The sequence below is a fragment of the Octopus bimaculoides genome, chromosome 20, assembly GCF_046866305.1.
Source record: "Octopus bimaculoides isolate indiv1 chromosome 20, ASM4686630v1, whole genome shotgun sequence".
Taxonomy (NCBI): Eukaryota; Metazoa; Mollusca; class Cephalopoda; order Octopoda; family Octopodidae; genus Octopus; species Octopus bimaculoides.
In genome coordinates, this window is record NC_142947.1 from 42,572,189 (window position 1) to 42,585,987 (window position 13,799).

A 13,799-nucleotide genomic window follows, 5' to 3' on the forward strand; every position below is an offset into this window, starting at 1 on the left:
AGAGAGATAAAACACATCTCTTTCTCCATCCACACATTAGCATCAGTGACCAGGGAGTAGTGGTCAGGTGGATTATGTCGGTTGCCAAATGGTTGGGTGTTCTGTTTGGTTATATATACCCGGGTACAGCCTAGAACATGCATTGTATGTAGAATGTAGTGTATTTAAGTGTGTATACACATACTTATACACGTCCATGTATGTGTATGTATATATTCATTTGTATATACGTGTGTGTATGTGCATATGTATGTATATATATATATATATATATATATATATACACACACACACACATGTATGCCTATATATATATGTACATGCAAGAACAGAAGTTTATGTTTTTGTGTGTGTATGTGTGCGTATATTTACATATACACACATATTTTATACATATACACACATATATGCATCATTCTAATGAGAAAAGGGGAAAAAAAATGATTTTTTAAATCAAAAGAAAAAAAATCAACAACAAACAAAAAATACGAAACAGAGAGGGAAAGAGGGAGAGAAAAAGAGAGGGAATGAGAAAGAAAGAAGCAGGAAAGAGGAGGGAGGAGGAGTTGGTGCTGCACTCATGTTTTTTGTTGTTGCTAGTTGTTATTGTTGTTGTGTTATATAGTCCTGTCAGAAGCAAGCTCTCCTGCGATGGAAGCAGTGTCGGCTGAGGTGCTTTCCACTTTGACATACGTCTGCATCAGTTGCTGAATCTCCTCCCAGAGGGGTTCACACAACTTTTGGTAGCCGGTCCTTGTGAAGTGAAGGTAGTCGTACATATCATGATGGCTGATGGTCCCGTTTACATGGTTAACAAATGAATGCTCGTCGACGTGCAGGTAGCTGGCGTTGGGCACTGAACTGACCTGTGTTGAGAGCAGCTTGTTGATCTGTTTTATCTTGTCTCTCAATGGGTTTGGAAACTTACCCCGTGGTGGGATACCCTGAAAGAAAGGAAACAAAAATATTTTTATCATCATCGTAACATCCTCTTCTTTTCCATGCTAGCATGGATCAGCCAGAGCTTATCGAGGCAGACTTATCAAGGTGCAACTTTGGCGTGTGAACTACAACTTCAAGGCTGATTATTTTAGGTTAACATAGTTTCTTTACATTGCAGAATTCACGGCTGCCAAACTTGTGTGATCTATGCGCTTATTTGAATTATTAATTATCTTGTTTATTCTTGGTTTCTTATTATCATTTACAAAGACATAAATGAAACATGGTTTTATTATTATTAAAAAGTAAGAATTTTGAAAAAATACCTTTACAATGCTAAGTATGAACACAAGAATTTGCAAAAAATCCATAGCCAACATGTTAACCCTTTCGTTACCAACATGCCTGAATCTGGCTCTAGCTCTGTAGTACTAACGTTTTGTTTTCATAAGTTTTGAATTAAAATCTTGATTTTCTTTGCTTTCTATGAAGTGGAGTTGTATGTTAATTTAGATGCGAACTATCTTCAACTTCAGAATTTTCTTGGAGTGTAATCAATGTGCAGTAAAAAGCGTACGATACACGATGGCGACTGGATAGGAATGGGGACTATTCAATAGCCATGTGAGGCTCAAAGATCCTTACCATAACTATTATATTACTTTGAGGTTGTTTCTCAGCGATTGTCTGAGCGATCTTCATGATTCCTTCACAGACTTCTTCAGCAGTGTGGTCATGGTTGTTGGTTCCAACCAAAATAACGATTATCTAGAAAAGAAGAGAGAAAATCATTAATGGAAACTGTAAAAAGCCCATTGCATAGGGGCGTGTGTGTGTGAGATGTTTTACTTTTGTCTTGTGCAAGCACTAATTGTTAACAAAACTTCACCATTCATTGAAACAGTGTTGATTGTTTACAATCCTCCAAAAAGGCAGGAGCGGCCATTCATGTTGTTTGTTGTTTGAAGGACTTGAAAGAAATATTACCTTCTTTGCTTGCAAACAGGAGAGGCAACAAGAAAAGCATTGAACCATACGAAAATCCAGCCTCAAGTTTCATCTGATTCATGCGAGTATGAAAAAAATGACCGTTTAAAAACCGAAACAATGATGATGGTAAAATTAATGGTGCTTAGATCTCATGGAGCAAAAATATTTTGTGGTAAATACAAGAGAGGTTGATAACTTTGTGTTTGTCTATTGAGATTTACCATATTTCTTGGAAAATATGGTAAATCAACTAGAAAATTTTGGAAGAAAAAGATAAACCTAAAAAACAAGGCTTCACATTCTTTACAAAGAGGTTTTATTGGGGACACTGCAATCCAGTTGGTTACTCATTGCCTGGATTTTATCTTCTATACTTTTAATCAATATAGGGATTAAATAAGCTGCATAAAGAAGGGATTAAACAGCTACACAAAGAAGTATCAGTCTCCAGTTGCAGAAGGAATCTGTCGAAGAGGAAGATCTAGGAAAACATGGGACAAGATGGTGAAATGTGATCTTCGGATGTTAAGTCTCACAAAGGCCATGACAAGTGACTGAGACTTCTGGTGGACTGCTGTGTTTGAGAAGACACGTGAAGCTAAGTGAAATTGTGGTCGTGGCTAGAGGTGGTGGTGCATGAAAGGTACCCGTGATGGTGGCTTGTAAAAGACACCTGTTCCAATGTCACATAAATCACACCTGTTACACTCTGGAAGGGTTGGTGTTAGGGGCATTCAGCTGTAGAAACCAAGCCAAAACAGACTGGAGCCTGGTGCAGGTCTCCAAGCTTACCATCTTTAGTCAAACCCATCTAACCATGCCAGCATGGAAGACGAACATTATATGACGATGACGATGAAACTCACTTCTGGGATTAAAATTGGCCTATGAAAAAATAACCTGTCTCCTCTAAGATTCATCATATATTTGTATATTTTTGAAACTTTATTCATTTATTTTATATCCCATCTGTTTTCCCAAAGAATCATGTCGGTGTGTATACATATGGAGATGTGCATGTGTGCGTGCGTATATTTGGAGGCGTGAGTATGTGTGTATGTCAGTAGTTCTATGTGTGTATATGAATGTAAGTATGTGTTGGTGTGTGTTTGTGTACGTATACATATATACATACACACACATATACAGAGACACATGTAAAAAGCACTTTTTGAGCATTGGGCCTCATGGAGGAAATGACAAATGACAGACCTTCAGCAATATGCTGTGCTTGAGTAGAAGACCCATCAAGCCAAGTGAAATCATAGTAGTGGCAGATACTGGTGTCACACAACTGGCACCCATGTTGGTGGCACATAAAAGCACCCATTACATTCTTGGAGTGGTTGCTGTTAGGAAGGGCATCAAGCTGTAGAAATCATGCCAAATCAGACTGGAGTCTGGTGCAACCTTCCAGCTGGCCAGCCCTGGTCAAACCATCCAACCCATGCCAGCATGGACAATGGACATTAAATGATGATGATGATGTATGTATATATATACACACACAAACATGTATGTATAAATGCATTTACCAAATGAACTTACTTTTGGCTGAATGTCATTCAGTTCCCCATTACATATCCTCCACAGTAAGTTCTGTGTCTGGTCACCTCCGATACTAAAGTTCAATGAGTGCAGTGGTTCAAACATCTTGCACCAAACCTGAAATTATTAAAGTAGAGGGTCAGATACGCCAAAGATTAATGAGAGGTTTCAGATGATTTCAAAACTTGAAAGAAACATGACTAGTCATGTATTAAATCTGAACAAATACATAAGCATAAATCTACACTTTCCATATGTTATTGACCATTTTGCCAGGAATGCATGAAACTAAACATCTGTATAAGCATAAGCCTCTTAGAATTTAGAAAAGTGCAGTAAGAAAAAGCATTTGTTTTGAAATGCGTTTACAAAAAATAAAAAGGGTTGAAACAAACAGAATTTTGTAAGAGAACAACAATTTTCAAAGTGATTTCCCTTGAATCACGTTTGAATTTTGTATGCATTTATAAGTAAAAGCATCTAAAGAATGAAATTAACTATGGTCCTTGATGATGTAAAGTAAGCATTAGTGTTTTATCCCTATTGTTTCTGGAACCAACTGTTTTCAGTTTGTATATTTACATATGCAATTATATGTCTAAATGCATGTTGCTCAATGTCTGTGTGCATATATGCATGGGAACATCTGCATGCTTATATATATATATGTCTTAACCATTCACTAAAAGATTGAATAACGTAAATTTGTAATAGAAAAATGCAAGGATGGTATAGAAAATGTGATTCCTGCGAACAAGGAATGAGAGGGAAAACGTGATCTTCAAACAGCTGTTCTTATAAGTATCATTTGCCCATCTCTTTTTCATTTTTTCTTTTTTATATATATATATATATATAAAAATATAGAGATAAGCGTTTCTTGATAGCTTTCATATAATATTTCAATACATATTCAAACATCAGATAATTTAAGAAGCAATAGGATTGGATTACCAGCTGAAAGAGCAGAAATGTGGAATTTGGAGTACAGGAAATTATGAACAGTTCAGTTGTAATGTATTAAAAATAATCTACATTTACTCACCAAGTTCTGTAATTCATTGCTTCTCGGTGAATCAAGAGAAAGTAACTATATTCATTCATTCATTCGTTTTTTTTTTTTGTGAAAGAAGTGCTGGGGAACTGTGGAAGAGGTAGACCCAGGAAGATGGAGATGAAGTGGTGAAGCATGATCTTTGAATGTTGGGCCTCACAGAGGCAATGACCAATGACCAAGACCTTTGGCAACATGCTGTGCTTGAGTAGAAGACCCATCAAGCCAAGTGACATCATAGTCATGGCCAATGCCAGTGTCATGTAACTGGCACCTCTGCTGGTGGCATGTAAAAGCTCCCATTACACTCTGTAAAGTGGTTGGTGTTAGGAAGGGTAACCAGCCATAGAAACCATGCCAAATTAGACTGGAGCGTGGTGCAGCTCCTCAGCTTACCAATCCTGGTCAAACCGTCCAACCCATACCAGCATGGACAATGGACATTAAGTGACAATGTTTTTCATGCTAGCATGGATCAGAGGAGTAGATCATTGAAATGTTTCACAAAATGCCCTTCTTGTTGCTAACTCTCATTCATTTAACAGATAAATGTTATTCTACATATCTCTGAAGTTACAAAACCAGTGGATAGTCCATTGGCAGTGGACTGAAAACTGCATAACTGCCCTGTAACTGAATGGTTTTCAGAGAAATGCAAACAAACACACACAGCACATGTACATGCACACACACACACAACAGGCTTCTTTAGTTTCTGTCTACCAAACCAAATTACAAGGCTTTGGTTGGAATTGGGCTGTAGGAGAAGACACAAGAGCAAGGTGCCATATCAGCAAACATCTTAATCATGCCACTTTTTTCTCTTTGGTATTTCCCATTGATAATGGCTAAGGGGCTAGTAACATTGATTTCTGGGAATCCAGCAGGTGGCAGTACTGGACAGGTGTGGTGTTTTTACACCTTTCTTTCCATAAGAGAGACTTTTCTTTGTGGTAACTGCATTGAATTTACCTTTTAGCAGTTCAAATATGCCACTCAACATATTTAAACTAACCTAAAGTTTGCCTATGCCTCAAAGCGTCCAACCCATGCCAGCATGGACAATGGATGTTAAAATGATGACGATGGTTTTAAGTTTTTTTCTTGTCATTTATAGTTTTTCATAGAATTCTTTATAATGTTTAATTTCTTTCCTATGTTTTTAATAAATCAATATTTTTCTTGCCATATTTCTTTTAAATTAAATTCTTTTATATTTGTACAAAAATACAAAAAAAAAAAAAAATCAATATTTTCATTCTTTTTATCTTGAATATAACTTTTTTTCCAGTCAATTTTCAGTAAAAAAAAAAAAATCAATTTGCCTTTTATTTCTGTTCTATTTTACTTTTCTCATAAATAAAAACAGATGCTCCATCGTCTCTATGTTTTATTAATTGTAACCTTGTTATTTGACCTGGCTGTGATTAAAAAGCCATTAAGTCTCTTGGGCTGGTTTTCTCTGGATTTATTGATCAATCGATTACTCAGATAAATAAATAAATAAATAAAAATCGACTAATCAGGGAAGGAATAATGGTAATACTTGTTGCAGGGCTTTTCAGACTGGCGAGGCTGATGTTTGGTTCAAACATCTGTAGGTTGGTGCCTATTGAGAAAAATATGGCAAAGGATGGGATCACAGAAGACTGCAGTTCATGAAGGGAAGAAGAAGAGCACAAAGAATTGAGTACAAGGTTTATAAGAATTCTATGGAAATCTATAAATGACAAAAAAATAAAATAAACCAACTTGGTGGCTGTGTGGTAAGAAGCCTGCTTCCCAACCACATGGTTCCAGGTTCAGTCCCACTGATAGGCACCTTGGGCAAGTGTCTTCTATTATAGCCTTTGGCTGACCAAAGCCTTGTGAGTGGATTCAGTAGATGGAAACTGAAAGAAGCTCATTGTGTGTGTGTGTGTGTGTGTGTCTTTGTGCTTGTGTTTGTCCTTCCCACCACCACTGCTTGAAAGGGAGGGAGAGGGGGAGAGAGAGAGTAATACAAGGAGAGGGCAATGTGAGGAAGAGTTAGAAGAGAGAGGGTATGCAATTACCATATTGACTTGTGTACAAGTCACACCCCAAGCTTAAAGTTAAGTCAAATCTTGGTATAAAATCTTTTCTCCTCATAGTTTTCACTTTGCCCTGTGTGTAACTCACACACCCAATCCCCCCCCCCCCCCCAATAAATTCCAATATAAAACTGCAATTTATACCCAAGTAAACGGGGTAGTTATCAAGGGTGTACATTCTGGGTGTGCTAGGTACGTGCTGCACACCCATCAAAAATGGTAAATCCATTATAAATATTAACCTTACTCATTAATATAATCGCAAATCTTAATGGAAAACTTTTGTTATGCCCTTGCTTGAAACAACCACCATATGCCACTGGTAGATATTTGAGATGAACAGAGGGTGTGTTAGAGGCAAAGAGAAAAGAACTAGAAGCCTTTGTTGCTGAGAGATTGTTGACCAATGGTCAATGGGTTTCTTTGACTTTTGTTGTTATTGTTCAGCTAACCAAGGAATCATAGACCAGGCAGGTAGTTGTCTGGATGATGGAATGGGACCCTTGTCCAGTCAGTATATTTAACCATAAAGGTGGGTTAGTAATATTTGAGGAAAATTTGGCTGTTATTACTTGCAGGTCAGCCAACTGTATAGAGGTTTCCTTGTTAACTTGAATGAAAGTGGTTTAAGGTATGTTTATAGCAGTGAGTAGTACTCTCGGTATGTGAGTAGCACTCCAGATAGGTGAGCAGCACTCCGGACACAAGAGTGGTACTCTGGACATGCGACCAGTACTCTGGTGCAAGGGCAGTAAGTTTTGAGAGGAGGGGCTAAGTCGATTACATGTGTTCAGCTGGTACTTATTTTAGTGGCTCTAAAAGGATGAAAGGCATAGTCAACCTTGGCTGTATTTGAACTCAAAATGAGCAGACGAATAAAATGCTGCTAAGTATTTTTACCCAGCAGGAAGCTAACAATTCTGCTAGCTTGGCATCTTAATGAAAATAGTAAGAACAATAATTTAAGAAGACTAACTCCTCACAAAGAGTAAACCAGCAATAAGAAGAGCACAATGCAATTCATAATAAACAAAGATTGATTCTGTTTATTGAATGGAATAAATTAAACAACATTGCAACAGTTTGTCCGTCTTCCCTCAAAATGAAGAATGAAAAGAATGCAGAAATACAGAAATTCAAAATATGAACGGGAATAACTGGTGATGTCATTTTTGTTTGAAATGGAATGCAAGACATTCCTGTTCATATGCTGAGTTGCCAGATTCTGACATTCCGTTCTTTTCATCTTTCATTTTTAACCTGAGGCAGACAGACAGTTGAAATAGCGCTTAATTTTGTCAGTTCAATAAATAGAATCAATTTCTATTTATTACAAATTGCTCGTCTAATTACTGAAGGCACAAGGCTTTGAAATTTTGGGGGAGGGGAGGAGTCGATTACATCGACCCCAGTGTTTCACTGGTAATTTATCAACCCTGAAAGGATGACAGGCAAAGTTGACCATGGCAGAATTTGAACTCAAAACGTAGCAATGGGCGAAATACAGCTAAGCACTTTGTCCAGCGTGCTAATGATTCTGTCGGCTCGCCATCTTAGTAATAATAATTATAATAATCTTTGCATTACAAGTACACATGTAAAGATAGAACTCGCACAAAAATCAGCATTGCTTGGAACTGTAAGAATTCTTTGCAGGGTCCTTGAAGCATGACCAGTAAACAAGTGCCACCTTAGTCTTCTGGCTGTGGGCAGCTGACACTTCTCATCATACCCAGCAAAATAAGCTGTGAGTTCTTCATCAAATAATAATAATAATGGTTTCAAATCTTGATGCAAGGCCAGTAATTTTGGGGAGGAGTAATTAATTACATTGACCCCATGACCTCAGTGCTCAACAGGGACTTATTTTATTGACCCCAAAAGGATGAAAGGCAAAGTTGGCCTTCGTAGAATTTGAACTCAGAACATAAAACTGGGTGAAATGTCACTAAGCATTTTGCCCAGCATGATGATGATGAGGATGATAAAAATAATAACAACATGAACTCTCAGAGAGTGCAAACCTCTGCCAAGGCAACACCAATGTCCTCTCAACAATTAGACAATCTTTAAAATGGGAATATCTGTAATAAACTCAACTGCTCTCACAAACGAGAATACTAAAAATGAACCCAATTGCTCTCAAAAATTAAGTAAAAAAAAAAAAATACAGGTAAAATAATCCAGAATCCTTGTCCTGTACCAGATCGATCCCAAAATCTAATCAACTCGTGCCAGTCACGAGGCCAAACATCTCTGAAAGTTTCATCCAAATCTATCCTGTGGTTCTTAAGATATCTTCTCCACAGACAAACAAAAAATCACGACTGGAAACAATACCTCTGCCTCCGCTAAGGCAGAGGTGGTAATAATAATAATAAAAATAATAATAATAATAATAATAATAATGATAATAATAATAAAGGTTTCTAACTTCAACCAAAAGCCATGAGATTTCGTAGGAATGAACAAATAATTAAATCAACTCCAATGTTTGTTACCAACCCTGGAAAGACGTGGGGCAAGTTTAAATCCAGAATGCCAAAACAATATTATTAAATACACCAAAGGGTTCAGCCTGGAACTCTTTTTTTACCATTTCTTCTATGTAGCTCATCTAACATGGCTTTAGTTTTTTTCGTTCTATAAATGTTTTTAACCAATCACTCAATAAGTCATTTCTTGCATTTGGGTCACCAATTCTTTGGTGATGACTTACCTCAGTCTGAGCGAGATGTTGAAATATCGAATCTCCAAGAAATAAAACATCTGGTTCCTTTTCCACAGACTCACTGAGGAATCTTTCATGCTGAAAAAGAGAAGTGAAATAAACACAATAATCAATAAACTGATACAATGCAGTGTGATGTGGGATGTGACAGGAGGAAAGGTTATACAGAACATTAAAAGATCACAAGTATAACAACAACAACAACAATAATAATCCTTTCTGCTCTAGGCCCAAGTCCTGAAATCATGGGGAAGGGAGATAGTTGATTAGACTGACCCCAATACTCAACTGGTACTTTTTTTTATCAATCCTGAAAGGACGAAAAGCAAAGTCGACCTCAGTGGCATTTGAACTCAAAACAAAGAAGTAATGTTGCTAAGCATATTTTACTGGTGTGATAACGATTTTGCCAGCGAGCTACAACAACAACAACAACAATAATAACGATAATAATAAATACCCTGATGCAGTACCAGGCAGTGGCTCTCATGGTTTCTGATCTTAACTGATTGGAAGTGTTAGCATGTATATTGTTTTGTCTTGGTATAAAAGATGGGCTACAGCAAATATTCTGCTCAATACCACAGATTTGCTTGTCAGATCCTTGACCTTAACCAGTCGAGCATGTCCCTTAGTGTCTGACGATATGTGCATCTCTGAACCCGAGCAGAAGTAGTGGGTGAGCATTATAGCCATGTGTTAAGAGGAATTGTTTGGAGTTTGGATAATTCGCCTTTGGAAACATGGGTGTTTCATTCAACATTCTTAAACAACCCTTATTCAGGGACTTTTTGAGCAGGATGGGCTACTCGACCTGAAGAAAATTCTAACTGGGCCCCACCTGCATGATCATGTGCTCTTTATCTTGATATGTGATCACCATGTCGTGCACATATGGTTGTGATGCATGTGCCTGGGGTACTGTTATTAGATGGGTAGTCATGATGGGTATGCTGGGCTTCATATATTTTACCCCAGTGTCACTTTGAAGGCATGCACTGCTTTCTCACTCAATAATAATAATAATAATCCTTTCTACTATTGGCACAAAGCCTGAAATTTTAGGGGAAGGACCAGTGGATTACATTGATCCCCAGTGCGTAACTGGTACTTAATTTATTGACCCCCGAAAGGATGAAAGGCAAAGTCGACACCGGTGGCATTTGAACTCAGAATGTGAAGACAGATGAAATACTGCTAAGCATTTCACCACCCGTGAGGGCTCAATAATCTATGTGGCAGTGCCAGGAGATCAACATATTATCATGAAAGAAAGAGAAAAGGTTGATAAATATGAAGACCTGAGAATTGAGATCACCAAGATATGACAGCCGTGAGAGTCAAACAAATGTTGTTCCTGTTGTTATTTGCATCATTGGATTCTATACCATCCATCACGAAGACACATCCAAGACACTTTAGAAATTCCTTACAATCTTGGGGTATTACAAAAATTGACTTTACTTAGAACTGCATGCATATTGTGTAAAGTACTTTGTCTGAGGTACTTGTTACTTGACAAACCCCTGGTAGACACAATACCTTCAATCTACAATATACTGAGCAACATCTTCAATAATAATAATAATAATAATAATTTCTACTATAGGCACAAGGCCTGAGGTTTTTGTGGGGATGGGGATAGTTGATTATATTGATCACAGTACATAACTGGTATTTAATTTATCGACCCCACCCCTACCCAAAGAGGAAGAAAGGCAAAGTCGACCTTGGTGGAATTTGAACTCAGATCATGCAGATGGACAAAATGCCGCTAAGCATTTTGCCTGGAGTGCTAATGATTCTGCCAGCTTGCAGCCTTCATAATAATAATAATAATAATAATAATGTTTCTGATTTAGACACAGGGTCAGCAATTTTGAGGGGGGATAAGCATAAAAATGTAAAAGATGATATCATCAACATGTTCGCTTTGACACCATTGAAAATATCATCACCAGCAATACCATCATCACTATAACCAACATCAGCATCACAATACACAAACATACATACATACATACATATATATACACACACATACACACATATACACATATACATGTGTGTGTGTATATATATATATACACATATATACACACATGCATACATACACACATGTACATTATATACATATATATATATATATATATATACACACACACATATAAATTATAATATGCAACTATTCATACATACATATGTGTTTGGATGCACAATTATGGGAAAGTAGTACTCAACATCAAAATGAACTTACATTTCTTTAAAGTGGAAGCCATACTCCATCACAACTCAGAGATGAAGGACAAGACGCGGAAACAAATTAAATAAACACATTTGAACATTCACTCCATCTTAACAACAAGCATTAAACAATTGAAGCCAGAGGCATTTGGCTGGGAAATCATGGCTTCGTTTTCATTTAGTACGACAATAATTGACAATATGGAAACACGATAGAGACAATGAAGAATGCGGGGTGGGAGGGATTTGTGTTTGTTTGTTTGTTTAGATAACCTATTTATAGATGTGTTTTTAGAGTGACACACTTCTCATTGGAGTTGCTCTGCCATTTATATAAAAGTAGATGTGTGTGTGTGTGCAAGTATACATACATTCATTGATATGGCCACACATACGAGCATATATGTATCATAACAATCCATTTGTGAATATGCAAACTTTGAATTTGGGATTTTGCAGCCCCTTTCAACACCACACACACACAAAAAAAAAAAAAACAGTTGGCTCCGTTGATAACCCAAGCTGCAAAAAAGGTCTTTGAGGTCTTAATTTCACTGCATGTCTAATTACATATATATGAGTACTGTGTGTATAATGTGTGTGTGTATGTATATACACAAACTGAAAGCCCATCACAAACACACATACACACACACACATATATATATATATATATAGACATACACAAACACACACATCTATGAGGGCATAGGTGTTTGTACCCCACCACTACTGTTGCACAATTGGTGTTGGTGTGTTTACATCCCTGTAATCTAGCAGTTTGGCAAAAAGGACTGATAGAATAAATACTAGGCTTTAAAAAAAAAAAGTACTGGGGTCAATTCAGCACGGCCACAGTCGTAGGATCATGGTTTCGATTCCCAGACCAGGCGTTGTGAGTGTTTGAGCGAAAACACCTAAAGCTCCACAAGGCACTGGCTGGGGGTGGTGGTGAACCCTTCCGTACTCTTTCACCACAGCTTTCTCTCTCTCTCTCACTTCCTGTTTCTGTTGTACCTGTATTTGAAAGGGCCAACCTTGTCACATTCTGTGTCATGCTGAATTTCCGCGAGAACTACGTTAAGGGTACACGTGTCTGTAAGTGAATGGCAGGTATAGAGAACAACATGTAGACAGTGGACAATTGGGAATGATAGCAATTTATTGGCATCGAGAGGTACACACTTTTTCCCATATCGAAGTTGCAGGAAAATTTGATAAGTTAATAGTTTCTATATAGCTCAAATACGAGTCCACTGCAATCTTGTAGCAGAAACAGCTGTAAGCTAATGGAGTTCATAAGATAATCATTTATCCCTTCATTATTCCATTTCCTTATTCCCCTCTATACTCGACTCATGCTTAGTTGGGAAATATATGTCAATGTGTAATGTCAATGTGAATACCCGTCAGAGTGTAAGTATCTTGAGAGAAAAGCTGAACATTAGAAGCATCAGTTGTGGCGTGCAAGAGAGACGATTGCGCTGGTATGGACATGTGGTGAGAATGGAGGAGGATAGCTGCGTGAAAAAGTGCCACACCCTAACAGTTGAGGGAACCCGTGGAAGAGGTAGGCCCAGGAAGACCTGGGCTGAGGTGGTGAGGCAAGACCTTCGTACATTGGGCCTCACCGAGGCGATGACTACTGACCGAGACCTTTGGAAATGTGCTGTGCGTGAGAAGACCCGGCAAGCCAAGTAAGATCGTTGCCAGTGCCCCTGGACTGGTTCTTGTGCGGGTGGCACATGAGATGCACCATTTTGAGCGTGGCCGTTGCCAGTACCGCCTGACTGGCTCCTGTAGGATTTTCGAGCGAGATCGTTGCCAGTGCCCCTGGACTGGCTTGTGCGGGTGGCACATAAAAGACACCATTTCGAGCGTGGCCGTTTTCGTGCGGGTGACACGTAAAAGCACCCACTACACTCTGAGTGGTTGGCGTTAGGAAGGGCATCCAGCTGTAGAAACTCTGTCAAATCAGACTGGAGCCTGGTGTTGCCATCCGGTTTCACCAGTCCTCAGTCAAATCGTCCAACCCATGCTAGCATGGAAAGCGGACGTTAAACGATGATGATGATGATGATGATGATACCCTAGGCTATTAGTATTGCAATGTCTAAGTGAAAAGAAAGTCTGGTGGTGTTAAATCAGGTGATCTTGGTGGCCAAAATCCCTTAGAAATAATCTATTCACCAGAAAAGTCTTGAAGTAGCGTCATGGT

The 13,799-nt window shown here is 38.1% G+C and overlaps 1 protein-coding gene across 1 annotated transcript in view; it reads right to left on the minus strand.

Annotated features, from left to right (window-relative positions):
- Positions 1–466: 466 nt before the first annotated feature.
- LOC106875576 (platelet-activating factor acetylhydrolase IB subunit alpha1) overlaps positions 467–13,799 on the minus strand; it is a 38,465-nt gene continuing 25,132 nt past the window's right edge. Inside the window, exons 2-5 of the mRNA XM_014923785.3 lie at positions 9,326–9,415; positions 3,481–3,597; positions 1,588–1,710; positions 467–944 (exon numbers count right to left, since the gene is read on the minus strand). Coding sequence (XP_014779271.1) covers positions 618–944; positions 1,588–1,710; positions 3,481–3,597; positions 9,326–9,415 — 657 coding nt within the window. The 3' untranslated portion in view covers positions 467–617. The remainder of the gene's footprint in view (positions 945–1,587; positions 1,711–3,480; positions 3,598–9,325; positions 9,416–13,799) is intronic.